General features: G+C 47.0%; 2 protein-coding genes across 2 annotated transcripts in view; both read right to left on the bottom strand.

The window, feature by feature from the left end:
- LOC149362212 (uncharacterized) overlaps nucleotides 1–13,622 on the bottom strand; it is a 72,905-nt gene extending 59,283 nt beyond the window's left edge. The window contains exons 1-2 of the mRNA XM_089572946.1: nucleotides 13,384–13,622; nucleotides 1,430–1,541 (exon numbers count right to left, since the gene is read on the bottom strand). Of these exons, the coding sequence (XP_089429072.1) occupies nucleotides 1,430–1,507 (78 nt within the window). The 5' untranslated portion in view covers nucleotides 1,508–1,541; nucleotides 13,384–13,622. The remainder of the gene's footprint in view (nucleotides 1–1,429; nucleotides 1,542–13,383) is intronic.
- Nucleotides 13,623–14,852: 1,230 nt separating this feature from the next.
- On the bottom strand, nucleotides 14,853–17,107 carry LOC149362211 (uncharacterized). The gene is made up of 2 exons (XM_089569663.1): nucleotides 16,518–17,107; nucleotides 14,853–16,089 (listed from the first exon to the last, which is right to left on the bottom strand). Exons 1-2 carry the CDS (start codon nucleotides 17,105–17,107, stop codon nucleotides 15,231–15,233), a joined length of 1,449 nt encoding a protein of 482 aa, XP_089425789.1. The 3' UTR covers nucleotides 14,853–15,230.
- Nucleotides 17,108–17,311: the final 204 nt, after the last annotated feature.

The raw sequence follows: 17,311 nt of genomic DNA, 5'->3' as shown, positions 1-17,311 counted from the left end.
GCTTTAAAGGCTTTCGCCTTTAACAAAGCAAGTGGTTTTAGTAACCTGGACCACGGTGCGAGAAGTACTTCTAACACCGTGATCTGGACTAAATATTGGAGCACATGATTTGAACTTCAATGGCGCAGAGACTGCCGAAAGTGTTAGTATACCCTACCTCTATTTCTTATGTTCTTTTTATTGTGTTGTAGTTCTGTTCCTGTTAACTTACGCGCTGATGTCACCTCAACAGGTGGTCAAAATCAAAACACAGCAGCGGTATATGTTATAGCATAACACACCATCCCGCTGTCCAAGTGCAACGAGATTTCATTTATTTCGTTTATTTTTCCCTTAGAGGCCCGAGTGCATTACATAATGGGGGAGAAAACTCAAGATTTGTACCAACGAAGACAAGAACTCTGCAGAGAAAGAAAAAAATAATAGTAAACAGGAATAAGAATGTACAGCAGGTAAGTGGCGCCGAAAAGGTTATACAATATGTAAGAACTAAAAAAAAATTGAACACATGAGTAAACACAGGCTGAGGAATGATATAAAAAAGCAAGGACAATTGTCTGTATAAAGTACAACGTATAATGCCGTACATTTCCGGCAGTCTTCAACGACGGCCGACGAAACTCGACCGATTCTTTCCAGCTCGCAGTCAGCAGGTACTACGATCCATTATCTTTAACAGGCTAGAAGTAATTTTGACATATTTAGTTATTGTGCTTCACCAGAGTTCCAAACCGTAGTAGGGGCACTGACAGCAGAACAGACCATGCCGGGCTCCTGGCCATCAGGGCTTACGAGGTAATGAGGCCGCTGACGCGGCTGCCCGAGCGCTTATTCACCGGGCTCCTCATCCCAGCTCTTCTGGCTCGGAGACTAACCAGACGCTGCTGCGATTCAGGGAAATAATAACGCATTATGGCGACAACCACCGCCTTTTCCCGGCCCCTGCAAAGAGGCTGAGTAAGACGGAGGAGCGAACTTTAAGGCGCCTGCAGACAGGTACTCTACTCTGTCCTGCAATCTTAAAGCATTACGATCCAAACACGGATGGGCGATGCCCGCACTGTGGGGAGACCTGTGATTTCTTCCACATGGTGTGGGCATGTACTCAAAATCCCCACCTTCCCCCTTCCCCTACCCCTTCCAGAGAGGCATGGGAGACTGCCCTCCTCAACTGCTCCTCGCTTGAGTCCCAAAGGGCTCTGGTGAAACGGGCGAGAGACGGGGCCTCGTCATGCGGTGTCCCGGACTAGGGACGCCGACCATGTAGCGGGGCCACTCTGTGGCTTCCAAACTCTATTTCAGCAATTAAAAGTTTTCACTACCACCAAGCTTTACCAAAGGAACGTGGCCTGCGCGCACTGGTTCGGCGCTTTCGCTTTTATGCTACTCCTGCGTGCCCTACTTTGGGTCTCCATGCAGCTTCACTCACCAGCATCTCAAACGGCTTTATTTTGTTGCCCGAGGAGTGGTCGTCGTCTGAAGCGGAGCTCGAGTCGAAGTCGCTCATCGTCAGTCCGTCTCTGCAGCCAACTCTGGAGACACTGAAAGCAGAAAGAAAAGGAGCGTCAGCGCTCGCTACTCCATTTCAAGAAGAATATTCGACGAATGTGTCGCAGTTTGGACAACGTTTTTTAAACGTAAAAACATCCCCGCCTCACGACAAACTAGAGAACTCCTGTAATAATGGTCTATAGGCTGGCTATAAGCTTCTTATAGACTGTTGCCGACCCATAGATACTTCCGTTTGTGTATTCGTAGTCTATTGCCCGTCTATAAAAAGTCCATCAGAAATGTATGGCTATAAATATATATTGCGTCTGTAGAGTGTCTAATGGATTTTGTATCGCTTCTAGACTAGCCTACAGGATTTTTCTATAGAAATTGAGTAGACTTTATAGGCAAAAGTTTATGGACACCCTATAGATCGTCTGAAGAAATTTTTATAAGGGATGAGTGAGACTTGTCAACTGTAGCCCGAATGAGTTCGTTCAGGAGTCAGGCGCACGACGAATTAGCCGTACTCGTGATGACGTAACAGTCTTGTAATAAAAACAGCGCAAGGACACAGGACGAGAACGGAGAGTAGACACACACGGCGCTGAACTTGCAACTAAGTTTATTGGAAAAACACGCTGCTTTTCAAGGCAGGGCGTCAAGAAAGCGCGCGCATGCGCTTTGTCAAAGATACACTTATCGGGTAATAAAATGTCTCCTAAAGGCACGTGTGATTATCGGTGCTAACCACTGTTTAGCAACTTCATTTCCTTAGAGGACAATGCTACTGAAGGCTGGCTGGAAGACACATAAGCCGGAGATTCCGTTCAGGGCAATAGTTTCCGAGCATCGCTCTTGGCAGTTGGTGGTTTCCACGTACCTAAACAGACATCTTTCAACACTGCATGTGAATGACCCGTTCTTGGTTCCAAACTCAGAGGAAATTGTTAACTTTCTACTCAGTGACAACCCTGGAGACTGTTCTGGTTTTAGTATAGATGTGGAAGATCTGTTCTTTTCTCTACCGCATGTGCCTCTCCTGCAATATGTACAGCAATCCATTGAAGATCAAAATGACGAGCATGCTTTTCAAGATAGATGCGGAATTTCTACGGCATCCTTTCTGGAACTCCTCACCTTCTATCTCAAGAATACGTATGTCTCTTGGGAAAACCAAACAGTCTTGCAAAAGTCTGGCGTGTGCATAGGATCTAAAGTAGCCCCGGTGCTCAGCAGCATCTTCCTTAGTCATGTCGACAAGGAAGTGGCGAATGAATTGGCAGGTGGTTTTATACGCATTTTTAGGTATGTTGATGATTACCTTGTGATTGTGAAGTCCCCTCAGGCAGAAACCGTGTCAAGTGTTTTAGATTGTTTTGTAAGGAAAGGGTCCGGACTGAAATTTACGCATGAAATTCCTCAGCATAACACATTACAATTTTTGGACTTACTGCTGGTCTTCGAAAAAGACCACGTGTGCTGGCAATACTCCCCTCGGAGTGAGAAGCCCCTGCTGAACTATAGGTCTTGCCACTCGAAATTAGTAAAAAACGGGATAGTAACAGGGTGCATGAGTATGGCGTTAAAGAAATCCTGTTCTCACAAAATGAAGACTAGCCTCTGCGCCCAGGTACACCGCTGTAAGCAGGCCGGTTTCCCAGACTCAGTTCTTGTGTCGTGTGCGGAAAAGATCCTGAAGAAATTGAAAACCTCCGAACGTGACTCTGAGCAGCGCGCCAGTGTGGACGATAGAACAAAGAATATAGCTGTAATGCCGTACGTACATTCCCTTTCGCACAGATTCAAGAAAGTGGGGGCCAAGTATGGTGTCAACGTTGTGTTCTCGGCACCTAATAAGGTAGGCAAAGTGGGGGCAGCTGTTCAAAGGAAGAGGGATGGAATGGGAAAGAAAACAGGGTGTAAAATTAATCATGCAAACAGGTTCGTCTCGTGTAAGGTTGCTGTGGTCTACCAGATTCCTCTGTCCTGTGGCCGTACTTATATTGGCCAGACAGGTCGCTGCATTAATGTACGGCTTTTGGAGCACCAAAATTCTTTGGGTAAGGGTTCAACAAACTTGGCCAAGCATTGTCTCGAGTGTAAGTGCACCCCGTTTTTTGTTGACACCGAAATCTTGTTCATACATAACGATCGTAGCACGAGGGAAGTAGCAGAGGCATTTCATATCTTGAGGAAAGGAAACAGATGTGTCAGCCAGCCTTCAGTAGCATTGTCCTCTAAGGAAATGAAGTTGCTAAACAGTGGTTAGCACCGATAATCACACGTGCCTTTAGGAGACATTTTATTACCCGATAAGTGTATCTTTGACAAAGCGCATGCGCGCGCTTTCTTGACGCCCTGCCTTGAAAAGCAGCGTGTTTTTCCAATAAACTTAGTTGCAAGTTCAGCGCCGTGTGTGTCTACTCTCCGTTCTCGTCCTGTGTCCTTGCGCCGTTTTTATTACAAGATGCTTAACCAACTCGCCCAAACTGCCATTTTACGACGTAACAGTGACGGCATAAAGGGAAACACGAACTCAGCTTTTGTGAACGCGGCATGGATGGATTTGGTCATTTTGTACAGCCTGCAGCGTTTCTGAGCTCTGGCTTGAAAATCAGGATCAATGCTTTCATGAATACATTACTCCATATCTGAAGTCGTCGCCCCTTTCTTTCAGTGATCGCTTTCGTAAAGCAGTCAGCATGAAGGCCTTGGCGAGAAGGTTTAAAGAAATGTGGAAACATACACGAGGCCTGGTGAGCGCTGGGGTGGTCCTGCTTAGCGACCTTGCTGTTGCTTAACGGCGCAGGCTCCCGGCACTTGCTACTAAGCATCAAGTACGCCAGAATTTTTTCGAAGTTGGAAAACATTTGCTGCGCACGCGACACAAAGAGCCACCCTAAAAGAACCGCAGCGCGGTAGCAAAGCACAGGGAGCGGTTACATGTGCGTTCCCCTACTCCCCGTCACCTACATCCCGTTGCACTCCTGAACAAACCAGCTAGTATATCTTGCTTAATGTGTAGAAGTTATACACAGCGCACATTCAGTGCCATAGAGCACAGGTTACCCCCAATGAAATTTTGTGCAAAGTAAGAAAATCGTTCTCTTGGTTTGGTCGGTCAAGCTCCCGTCACGTGGTTTCCATTTACCTGGACAAGCAACGGGGTTTTAGAAGAATGGTCGCATCTGTAGGTGTATTCGGCGTAATTTCAACCTTGACAGGAAAATGTCTATGAAAGCATTTTTGCACTGAGCTCCAATATAGGAGTGGACTTTGGTAGTTCAAAACACTGGCTTCATTTTCCTCCTTTACATCTAGTAGACCTCTGGAACATGAATGTTTCTTATAACCTTCCGGATTGTGCCCATCAAAAAATCCGCACGTAAAGTCACTAACGACCGTGGAAGCTGGTTATTGAGGTCCTGATTTTTCAGCAGAACAATCCGTGTCCTAGCAGTAAGTAGCGATTAAAATATAATAAAGCGCCTGAGCAGCGCCTTGACTACCAGGTGTTAGAATTCTTAACAGTCTCATCTTTTGAACCATGCCTCCAGCGGCCGCGATTTCTCAGGCTTCCCCATCTGTGCGAACGTCTTAACGAGGGATCCCAAAATCTATGTGACACCTGATGGACTTAATTTAAGTGTAATCCTTGCAGATAACAGGCAAGATCTGTGTTCGTCAAGCATGAATTTATTACCGCCAGTGTAGGCAATCGTAATTCTTCGGCATTTATTCCGTAGCATCTATGCTAAGCACGGAACTCGAGATTTCTCAGGCTTGTTGGACTTGCGTTAAATGCGGAATCTAGGCTGCAGCGTGTTCTGTCCAGAAAAGAGCACTTAGCGTGCTTCAGGGCCTCACGCTCTGCTTTACTCTGCCTGGTTGAGAGCTGCTCAGAATTATGACCGTTGCCTCTGCTGAGCCGCTGGAGACCGCCGACATGCCACGCCTCGTCGTAGCACAATGGCCTGGGCCCACTTCCGCACGAGAAGTCTGTCGGTAATGCATATTCCATGATTCTGAACGAAACTTATTTAAGACCAACTAGACTTGGCAGCGAGAGACCTCCCGCACGCACAGTCGCCATCTCAGGTCACGAAGTGTAGTTCCCCGTTTATGCTCGAAGATGGGTGGCCTTGGAAGGAACGTCTACCATTTGATAGGCGACCCCCGCCTCCAATAGACTTCGGATCTGTGGCTTTATCTAGCACTAGAGGCATCGCTGCAGCTTGGACACAGTAAGCCTACCTCGAAATTTTGCGTATGTGACCTTGACATAGTGGTAGCACACAGGAAGCAAAGATATGGGAAATATGCTTGGTAGGTGTTTAACTATTTCGGCCGTGCTGATGCTTTGGCTATTTCGTGTTTCAATAAGTTCATCTTCAGTGATGTCTAGTCAACCTCAAAAGCACGTCTTCTTATCTTTGTTACCTTATGCTAAAGTCCTTCGTCTGTATGTTAGACTTCTTGCAACTAGAAATAATTATACCTTACTGCTTTCACAACGTCACCGCATTAAATGTCAGGAAAAAAGAACAAAAACAGCCCATGATTTTTTAAACATAAAAAGAAAAAAATTTGCTATATTTTTTCGCACCTTCCTAAGAAGCATTCAAAGAAGGAATTGGTAAAAGGGTACCTAAATATGTGCATTGCTTGTTCGCAGTGATGTCATGCAGCTACCCGCCGATGGGCCCGATGAGTCAAGGGAAGAATTAGAGAAATATAGGGCCAAGTATTTTGTGGAGGAAGTGAAAGTTAGATCTCTGGCATCCCCCGACCAACTCACTGTGGGCTTGCGGCAAAAATGGTGCACTGCCTCAACCGAAGGGTGTACAAAACTCTAAGCGCCGGCTCAATAAGTATAACCCTGTCGCTGACATGGCAAGCACTACACCCGGCTCGAGGTACGTGAATTGAGCACAAATGAGCTGGAAACTTTGGAGCGCACCAAACTGCGGCAACCAACGGATGACACTGCGGGGTCCTAAAAACGCTAGCTTAATTCATCTGCAGATTAGAAATTGCTGAAAGGTAACCAGTGGGATTTTATGCAGCTCGTTTTCGGGCTTGCAAATCTTTCCAAGAGATCAAGAATGCTAGGAAGTTGGGCTCTGTTCGCCGACATCCTCAAAAGACCGAGCCTTCCGAGTGCTCCGCTCCTACGCATTTCTGACACGCAGAAGCGCCTGGTGAATCCATCACAGAGGTGTTCCACTCGGCGCCGCATGTCGCGTTTTAACTCTGCTTGCCCATTTAACTCTGTCCTCAGCAGACTATCAGCATTACTACTCTGCGTCATGCACAGCCGGCGAAAATACCTAGAGCACTTCAGACGAGTTCCTTCTGCGAGTCGTGTCTTATCCCTGTCATTGTCAACGCTCGAGGCGAGAATTAAAGCTGAATTCTGAAGCTGCATTTGAAGTATTTTACGCAGCGAACGATGAAACTGATCAATACGCAGAGGGTGAAAAAGAAAAGGTTAGAAACTGGGCATACATTCACACAAGGCACTTAGAGCAGTCAGTCAGATAAAAAACAGACTCAGTGCGGCTTAAATGGTTGGAAATAAAGGTACTTACAGTAGGCGTCGGCTAGTCATACCCTAGCGAACCGCAGCGGCTACCTGAATCAAAGAGACCTCTTTATCATCTTCGCCCTGTGAAAGAGATACTCGGGGACAACTGTGTGGCTATGCATAGCAGAGATCCTGGTGATATTAGGAGAAAGTTCTGATTCGAAAGCGGTGATATAGTAGTAGTAGATTTTTACAAATAAAAAATGGCCCCGACCACCGTACCCACGTTGTTAGAAGTATTTTGGGTGATGGCGCACCTCCGCTATACGCCCGCCGCTAATATATGGAAAACGTTTCCAGCGCGCCGAGAGATGGCATCAGTGTGTGTGGAAGACATTCCGGCCAATCCCCCACTGTGGGTAGGTGCCACCCCAGCAGAGGCCCACAAAAGCAACAACCAATAATACTAAAAGAAAAAACAAATACTGATGAAAACTCATTTCGTAAACGGAAACTTCATAGTCACGCCATGTACACGTGCGAGCAAGCGTCGGCGTTGCAGCTACTGTCACGCGTTCCGTAGACATGAATTAATTTTTTTCCTTAGGTCCATACGCCAACGCCCCAGCACAATAGCTAATATACGCAGTATTTCACGGAACCTTTGCTTAAGGATAAAAAATATGCGCGGTAAAGAGCAACTAGATGACACCGATAGCACATGGTTTGCTACCGTGTGGCACTCCTGAGAGTGTTGTTGTATTCCGCTTAATGCGTTAATTGAGGTGAATCATCCAACATTTTAATAATCTCTTTATAGCCAAGTGCGCTCTGTTGAGATGTAGAATAGGTGCAGCAACAAGCGATCCAGTTTTTTTCAGTAATGCGTCTCCAGCGTGGCTCTTTTGCTTGACTTTTCAAGAAAGCCCAGGAATAATGACAAAAGCCAAGTGACTGCGCTCACCACCTACCATATTGTCACGTAGTGGTGACTGCAGCCCGGCGAACAGGAACACAGCGAGAGTATCTTTGAAACGAAACCCTTTATTCGGGCTGACTTGCGCCCGCAAAGAACTGAATCACTTGGCGGCGGCGAGCAACAAGCGTGCTCGGCGGTCGTCGAACAGAATGCCCGCCGCTGTCGGCCGTGCTCTTTTTAAAGCTGATAGCGAACCTTCGAGATAAAAATTGGGAAGTTACTAGAACATTCTGGCACAAAGTAGAATCGGCTCCGCCTGGATGCGACCAATCGAGATAATTCTAGGCGCGTCTTGCGTCACAAACGAAGCGATAAAGCGGCGTGCCGGCAGCCTTGAAGCATGAACAAATAAACACAACAAACAAACGCTACAAAGATTCGCGGCATTACTCCCCTCTCAAAGAAGCATCGAGTCCATGCTTTAGAACATAATGCGGCTATAGACAATCAAAAACGGATTGTGCAAAAATAAACATCGAATGTGGAAACACGGCGTCCTTTAGCGTGCATGATAGGGCTTTAGGCGTACGACATGGACTACCTCTGGTCGTACGCGGCGTCGCTGGGATGCAGTCATTTGGCCAGGAACGACTTCATAGTCCAATTCACCTAGTCGACGAAGAACCTTGTACGGGCCGAAATAGCGGCGCAAAAGCTTTTCACTCAATCCTCGGCGGCGAACGGGCGTCCAAACCCAGACTCGGTCTCCTGGCTTGTATTCCGCGTTGCGTCTTCGTAGGTTATAGCGTCTGGTGTCGGTCCGCTGCTGGTCTTTGATTCTTAATCGGGCAAGTCATCGGGCTTCTTCTGCGCGTTGAAGGTAGGCGACGACGTCAACTTCCTCGGTAACGTCCGGCAGCATGGCGTCCAGCGTGGTCGTGGCCTCTCTGCCATGGACGAGCCTAAAAGGCGTCATCTGGGTAGTCTCCTGCCCTGCGGTGTTGTAGGCAGACTACGTACGGCAAGATGACGTCCCAGGTTTCGTGCTCGGCCACAATGATCCCCTTATTTCCAGATGCTGATTTCGGAAAATGGCCAAGCAAGTCCATGCCGATCTGCTGAAAGGGCCTTGAGGGGGGTTCAATGGGGTTCAGAAATCCTGCTGGTCGGGTTGGAGGGGTCTTTCGTCGCTGACAATCTCGGCAGGTTTTCACATAATGTGCGACATCGGCAGACAGTCGGGGCCAGTAATACTTGTCTTGAATGCGGCGGAGGGTGCGAGAAAACCCGAGATGTCCAGCTGTCGGCTCGTCGTGTGAGGCCTGAAGAACTTCTCTGCGCAGACTTGCAGGTACAACAAGCAGGTAGGCTGTCTTGTTCGCTGCAAAGTTCTTCTTCGCGAGGACATCGTTCTGTAAACAGAACGAAGACAATCCCCGCTTGAACGAGGAGGGGGGTGAAGAAACCTTGCCTTCCAAGTATTCGATGAGGCATTTTATGTCGGGGCCCGAGCGTTGCTGTTGTGCAAAAGAGCTGGAGCTGATGGGTCCCAGGAAGGCGTCCTCATCGTCGTCCGGTGGCGGTGCATCTACAGGGGCTCGTGACAGGCAGTCGGCGTCAGAGTGCTTGCGGCCGGATTTGTAAACGACGGTTACATCAAACTCCTGGAGCCGTAGTCTCCATCGAGCGAGGCGGCCGGAGGGGTACTTCAAACTGGCGAGCCAGCACAGTGCGTGGTGATCGCTGACCACCTTAAACGGTCATCCGTACACGTAGGGGCGGAATTTCGACGTAGCCCAGATGATGGCAAGGCACTCTTTCTCAGTTGTCGAATAATTAGCTTCGGCTTTGGACAGGGAACGGCTAGCGTACGTGATGACCTTCTCTACTCCGTCAGTTTTCTGAACGAGGACAGCGCCTAGGCCTACACTACTTGCGTCGGTATGAATTTCAGTCTCGGCGTTTTCATCGAAGTGCGCGAGGATCGGTGCGGACTGTAAACGACGCTCATTGTCATCAGCTTCTTCGCCAGACTCTTTAGTTAGAGTGATGGTATATGCCGGGTGCTCACTTATTACCTGCGAAAACTTTCTGGGATTGGAAGTCAACAGTTTGGGGAGGTCGTTGTGAAGGAAAGAGTATTTTGCGTTGCGAATTGCTGATAGGCACGTGTGTTCGGCTGCACAGTATTTTTCCCACGCGCACTCGTCGTATTGCTTTAATTTTGCCGCACGGAAAAGGCGTTTCTTTTTATTGTCGATCCTTTTTATCGTTTTGGTATACCATGGTTTCTTGCGGTCCGAGTGGAAGCTCATTTTGGGGATGTATCTATCGATTAGTTCGCTAACCTTGTTCTTAAAACGGGACCAATTATCATTTACTGAATGATCGCGAAAAAATGCTTCAAATTTTGTGCGATATTGGTTTAATTCAAGACTAAAGGCTTGACAGTTTCCTTCGTCGTAGAGGCGAATAGTTTTGTTTTGATTGTTTGTTTTGATTTGTTTTGATGTAGGTATTCTGGCTTTTGCACCTCGGCAAGTACGAGTGTCCACTGAACCTTAACTCTTCGCGTTTTCGCTTACACTGAGTTCTCTATGCATCCAATGAAACGCGCGCAAAGTGTTTGAATCGCGCTCAGCATTATGAGATCTTAGTTCAAGAATACTCAACGATGCGGCAATTTAATTTCACTTCGCAGGCGCAATAGCAACATACCGCAAGTAGTGACAAGCCCCTTTTGAATTACCCAAACAAGATCTGACACGTCTGCACTTTTTGAGCGCATTTCAGTTATCCTGTCCGCGTTTGCCTTCCTTTCGACGCTGAAGGTGCTATAGAGGAGAGCAATGCCCACGACGCGCCATCCCAGGCTAAAATGCATCGCTGCGTCACGTAGTGGTGCGAAATGGGCGCGTCCATTTCGCCCGTCTAGGGGTGGTCGTTTAAGAGCGCATGCTCCGCCTCCCCCCCCCCCCCCCCCCCCCCACGTTCCCCGCTTCTACGCTCGGTGCGAGGAGCAAGTCACTCGATGAGTCAACAAGCTGGCGTGCTTCATGGCGTATGCTGCTACTTTGTTAAGGCACCGCCATGCTGCATGCCCTGTTCAGTTCTACCAGCACGCCACTGTAGCCGGCCGCCGGAGCGTTGCCTGGCGTATCAAGCCGAAGGACTGAAACTCTGATCCGAATACATTATCGGACAACCACCACTTCTGCCAGGAATAGACATGGCGACAAAACATATACCCGGTGTCTCAGCTAATAACAAAGCTTTTAAAAAACACCGGGTGTCCTAGCCGTCTGAAACCAAATGAGGGTTGTTTAGAGTTGCGTGACCTAGTATTCAGTATCTTTTTCGTTCCTCAAGGTTGACTAATTAGTTAAGCTTAATTAACTAAATTTTTAATTATTGACTTGAGGAACAAAGTGTCAATGGAAAAGTTGCAGATCGCTTTGAGAAACAGCTTACTGAGACACTTGCAGTAAAGTAATATTTACGTAAAGTAGTATTTTTACCGGCCTTCAACCATAACCCGCACAATAAGAAAAAGCTTCCACATGACAACTGCGCCACTTAAACGTCCCAACACGCGCCTTAAAGAATAAAATCCGTTTTTTCTGAAGTCCTCTCCTCGATGAGAGTTTGGGTGCACATTGGGGCAGAGAAGTGAGCGAACAGCTGGTCACGTGACAACTTTCTTTTAAGGCCAATAAATGAAGCTACGTAAATCGCAACTTGACGGAAACAGCACGGCTAGCGGTTTTCCGAGGCGATCTAAAACTTTTCATTGACACTTTCTTCCTGATGTCAATAATTAAAAAGTTAGCTAATTAAACTTAACTAATGAACTTTGAAGAGTGAAAAATATACTCAGGACTAGGTCACGCGACTATGAACAATCCTCAGTTGGTTTCACTGGACTAGGACTCTCCGCCTTTTTTAAAAGTTTGGTTACCTTTAGCTGGGACACCCGGTATATCCCCGCCAGCGTTACAGTTTTTGCGAGCGCGCGCACTTCCGCGGCACTTGTTTCCGCATAATACATTTTTCGCAAGTGCCGTGGACCTTTTACAGATGGACAGGGCTCCATTTGCAGATGCTACGCACGTTTCATTTTAGTATTACCAGGGTCTACGTTCGAAGAGGAATGCAGGGTGCTCTCCTTCCTGAGTAGAAATTTTTTATTCTCCTCTTACGTCGCCGCATATATCTGTAATTGCATGGTAATAAAGCATGGCTTTCGATGCAACGCAACTACTATTGGTACCACTAATTTGCTTCTAAAGCGAAATCATTCAAGCCATGTGACTCGTTTTCATACGCCCCTGGGGTTTACTTATTGCCCCACTTATTTAGGGAGGTACCTGCAAAAATACACCACAGCATGCAGTTACAGTATTTGTCAAAAGTAACCAGGCTGCACATTTTTCTTCAGTCGTATATTAAAGCTATTATGCCAGCCCTCAAGCTCTAAATCTCTGTATGGTAAGGAGAACCCCTGTTCTCACCTTCAGATAACTTTTTGATCCCTTGGGAAGCCGTGGGGCTATGTTATACGAATGAGAAGCAAACCATGCAGCCTGGCTACTTTTGACAAAGGCTGTACATGACGCGCGACGAAAGACAAGGCGAATGACGACCTAGCAGAACGATGCTTGGACATGTCGACTGAGGACTAACAGACTTAAATGCCGTCATGTTTAAGCGGGAAACTTAAAAGCCAAAATTTCTGTCAAGTTCAATCGGCTGAAGAGATATGTCATTGACTTGCCGACTAATCCGAGAACTGTTGGGTCTTCGTCATTCTTCACCCGGTCTTTTCTCTGAGAATAATGAGAAAATCTGCGCCAAATACGCGTCAATATCATGGCACGAGTTTCTCTTTTCACTTGTTACGTCATGGGACTGGATGCGAAAAGCAGCGCCACCAAATTTATGCCTCCCTCAATCCTCACGCTAGCAAGTACCAGAGGAAGTTTCACTGCAAGTCGATCTGCTTTGCAGCCGAAGTCACTACTCGCTGGCCACCTCAACCGCACCGTGAGTGATGCAGGGAGGGAAAAATACGAAGGAAGAAATAGGAGCCGTAAGGTAACGTTCAAGATAAAGTTCGATAACCTGGGGCTCGTGTACTGACATAGCACAATACACAAGCGTCTTTCGTTCCGCCTCATTGGAAATACGGTCGCCGCAGCCGGGATTGAACAATCATTACACAACCCCTGCGTAGGCAGCGGTTGGTAGCTTAGTTGATGTCACGGGCCGGGCCCTTCAGGCCCGGTCCAAGCAATACCTCTCTTGTGAATCGTTCAAATAATGTTTTACACCACCATAAATCCTATTTTGAAAGGCATTGCTGACAGCAATGGTGTTATTCTTCGAGTGCCATGGAAGCCTTCGGGCGTCCCTCAAGTCTCTGCAAAAGTTGTGGTCAACTCACCTTCCTTTAAATTCCAACGCAGTTTCCAAGCAGTGTCGAACGTGCTCACAAAGCAAGCGCAGCGATGGTAACCGCTGAAGGTGGCTCCCAAATCCGAAAAAAGCGTCTCCGAAGTCTGAAGAAGTACGCGTGCTCACGCATGCAACAAGCTGCGTCGCCTACTGAAGATGGAAGCATCCTTTATCGCGATTGTGTCCGGAAGACGCCACTCGGCCGGCGAGCGAGAGCAGCATGACGCTGCCTTTGATAACGGTCGCGCCGCGCCGGACCGCATCGCTGTGGCATTCTCGGGCATGGTGGCCGCAGCTCGCAACTGCGGACGCCGTCTGCTTCCGCGGTTTGGCAGAGCGTGGATGGGCGAGCGCCGAAATATGAAGGCGAAAGCCTTTACGCGCTCATACTCGCGGCCATGACTCTGTCCGTCCGTCCGTTACATCTGAAGTGAAAGTCGTAACTAGTCATTACTAGTCACAAGTGATGGCGAACTAGTCATAACCAGTCATGACTAGTTAGTCATGAGTGGTTACTCACGTCATTAACCAGTCGTGACTAGTTAGTCATGACCGGTTATTCACTACTAGTCATAGTAGTCATGACTGGTCAGTCATCATGACTGACCAGTCAGTCTAGTCATGGTCAGTCATAGTAGTCATGATTGATTCGTCATGACTAGTCAGGGCTGGTTAGCGATTAAACAGTTATGATGAGTTAGTCATTAACAAATCATCACTAGTCATCAATTAGTCATGACTAAGTAGTCATTAACCAGTAATCAACTAATTAGTCATGACAAGGTAGTCATCAACCAGGTGTGGATAGTTTGGTTAATGACTACTTAGTCATCAACTAATTAGTCATGACTAACTAGTTATTAACCATTCATCAACTAATTATTCAGGACTAGATATACTCCGTTTCATACATAGCTGTCAACGCTGCCAAAGGTACGAAAGTAGTCCGCTGCAAAAAACAAGCAAAATGTATCCGTCCGCTTCGAGTCGTGGCTGAGTGGTACGAAGCGCGCGCCTTTCTGTTCATTTTACAAAGGGCCTAGGTTCGACTCCCGGCTCGGGTGGTTTTTTTTATTATTTTTTTTATTTTTCTTAAAACATTCATTAGGTAGAAACTCGAAACTGTCAAACTCTAATACCTACTTTGAAAAACACAGCGCTGTTTACTTGTCTCGAAGGGAAAAGGCAGTGTAGTGTATTGGCGACGGACGTGATTGCGAAGTGCTTTTCTCGGGTACTGAACGACTTTTTAGCATGCGGCACACAATGAATCATTGTGTGGTGATAGAATTCAGTGTGGCGTCGATTATTCGGAGCAGCCTCGGCTAGCGGCAACCTTGTATTGATCGGTGTACACGGCAGCTTTAAAGTGAGGAGCGTCTGACTCGGGTCTCCTCTTTGAGCTGTTGTCACAAGGAAAATTCTTTGAAGTCCTTCCGGTCATAGTAATGTTTTGTATTAGATGTCGGATTCGGTGTGTTATGGGAGTGAGCTAGTGCGGCGAGATGGGGATTGTTGAAAGCTCTGCATTTTTAGGCCCTGAGCAGAGATTCCGCTGCACAGGCCATCGAACGCTTCGTCCTCAATGGAATGCCTCTAGCGAAAGAGACCTGCATGACGCCAAAAGAGCCAGAGTAGAGGGCGTGGATTTTTTTTTTTTTTTTGTGGAAGGAAAGAACTAGCGGGCTTTGGTTTGAATTTTTACAGCTTTTCGGGGCGCGCATAGCTTTCATATTTTGCGGAGGTTATCTTCGATGCCTCATCTATGCAGTGGGTTTGTTTTTAAAAAATGTGCGGACCCTGGGCAGGTGCTCTTTAACGAACCGTAGTGGCACCTTAATGCTCTAGCTCCTCAATGTCACTCAGTTCAGAGCTGGATTCTTCTGATGAGCTGCTCGAGCTACCAATAGTGAAAACTACTGGCTCGATTTCTTCGTCGAAAATTATATCCCTTTCCCAGGCTTCGTCCTCAATGCGCTCAGCATGGGCACAGAACTTTTTCCAGTCTTCCTTTGATACATGTTTCAAAGCCTGAGGGAGCAGCTTCTCAACTTCAGCCAAGGTGAAAGCTTTGTTTTTTTTTGCTACAAAGCCTTTCACCATGCTCCACACCTGCTCAGTTGGATTGAATTCACAATGGTAAGGAGGCAGTCTCAACACTTCGTGGCCATGTTTCGCAGCAAGTGTGTCAATTGCATACACAGTGTGTCCGTTCGTTACTCGTTTGCACAAATCGAGTAGCTCAGCTCGCACCATGTCTGCTGACCATGATATGCCCTTCCTTGTGAGCCATGCCTGGATTTCAATCTTCCGAGTTGATGTCGTTGGTGGCTTTTCGAGGGCGACGCTATGGTAGGGGTCATTATCCATAACAATAATGCTGCTGTCGGGTATATTCGGCAGAAGCTTGCTCGAAAACCACTCCTCGAAGTACTTGCCGTCCATCTCGGTGTGGTAATCCGCTGATGCGCCCTTCTTCGCTCTGAAGAACTCGGCAGCACCGCTCACAAAGCCTGTGTGGCTGCTTCCTGCATGAACGAGGATCAGGCGGCCTCCTTTCCCTGATGGCGCTGGCAGACCTGTTGTTAGGCCCCTTAGAAAAGCATCTTGCGATGACTTGACTGTGCTGTCCTTCCACACATGTTGCTTGGTATGGCCAGCGTTTACCCAAGTCTCATCGAGGTATATGATGTACCTGCACGGAAGCCGCAGATAAAAATCTCGCTTGAGTCATTGTTATCAAAATATTCGCCATGGAAAGAAAGAAGATCACGTGTTCAAATATTAGAAGATTTTGAATCTCCAATAGAGTATTCTTAAATTCAGCATGCGAATTGAAAGTGCCTATTCAAAACCAAAATTATAATTTTAATGTTTTTTGAATAATCGGCACCAAGTTGCACGGACCGGAAAAGGACACAAAAAGCGAGAAATTCATTCTTATTTGCAGTATCAAAGCACCATCTGCTATTCCGTGTCATCACTGATTCGCATTTGATTTTGTTTTAGAAACGGTATTCCTGAATTCATAAAAATAGTACATGACGGAAACAGATGTAATTAAGGTGCGGCAAAAGAAAGGACAAATCGCTGTATTAACGACCATTAAAACGAAACACTTACCTCCCTTGGCTCCGGAATGCTTTGATAGCTCTGAGATACCGGCGCCGCCAGGCTACGATGTCAGATCGCTCGATGAGTGCAAGACTTCGCTTTCGTTTTTCGAACTTAAAACCGATATCTTTTAGTAGCCTCCACAAGGTAGCCTTACTCATGTCCGGCAAATCGGCATCTTCGTTCACTTCATCCAGGATTCTGTCAAAAGTAGGTATTTCGCGTTTGGCATACATACGATGTAACTTGAGTCGGATGGCGTTGACTGCAAAGCTGTCATATTTAACACTGCGAGAGCTAGATATGGTCACCTGGCTAGGTCGTTTTTGCGGTGATCTTATTCCAGTAGCGAGACCTTCCTTCTTGAACCTCGCAACTGTCCGAGGGCTCACCCCGGTCATCTCGCCCACAGTTTCGAGAACTTCGCGCACAGTCTTCTCCGGGAAGCGCTTCCTTACGCTAGAGTAAACGTTGACAATAACCTGCTTGGAGTCTTTCGAAAATTTCGGAGACTTCAGCTTGGAGAACAGGCGAGCAGGAGATGTTTGTGAAGCCGCAGTGGGCGAAGAAAACAAGCGAGTAGGCGATAGCGTTGCCATTTTCTCCATACTTGGAAACCGAAAGACGAACGCGGAAGACATCACCGGCCGGCCTAGCTGCGAAAACCTGATACAGGAGGAGCCGAAAAAAAACCAGAAAACTAAGGCACTCTGTTTTGAACAACATTAAAGAAAAAGCAATCTTTTTGCAAAATAAAACACCATTATCATTATACTGCAATATTAACCAACAATAACTTTAAT

Source organism: Amblyomma mixtum, chromosome 2, assembly GCF_055824585.1.
Source record: "Amblyomma mixtum isolate Tamu chromosome 2, ASM5582458v1, whole genome shotgun sequence".
In the NCBI taxonomy this organism is placed as follows: Eukaryota; Metazoa; Arthropoda; class Arachnida; order Ixodida; family Ixodidae; genus Amblyomma; species Amblyomma mixtum.
This window is presented reverse-complemented; position numbering and strand designations above follow the sequence as displayed.

What these genes read in the sequence shown, in the direction of transcription:
- LOC149362211 (XM_089569663.1), bottom strand. Translation starts at nt 17,107, where the DNA reads ATGGCAACGCTATCGCCTACTCGCTTGTTTTCTTCGCCCACTGCGGCT. An exon ending in GCATTCCGGAGCCAAGGGAG is followed by an intron (nt 16,090 to 16,517) that starts GTAAGTGTTTCG and finishes GCTTCCGTGCAG; the next exon opens with GTACATCATATACCTCGATG.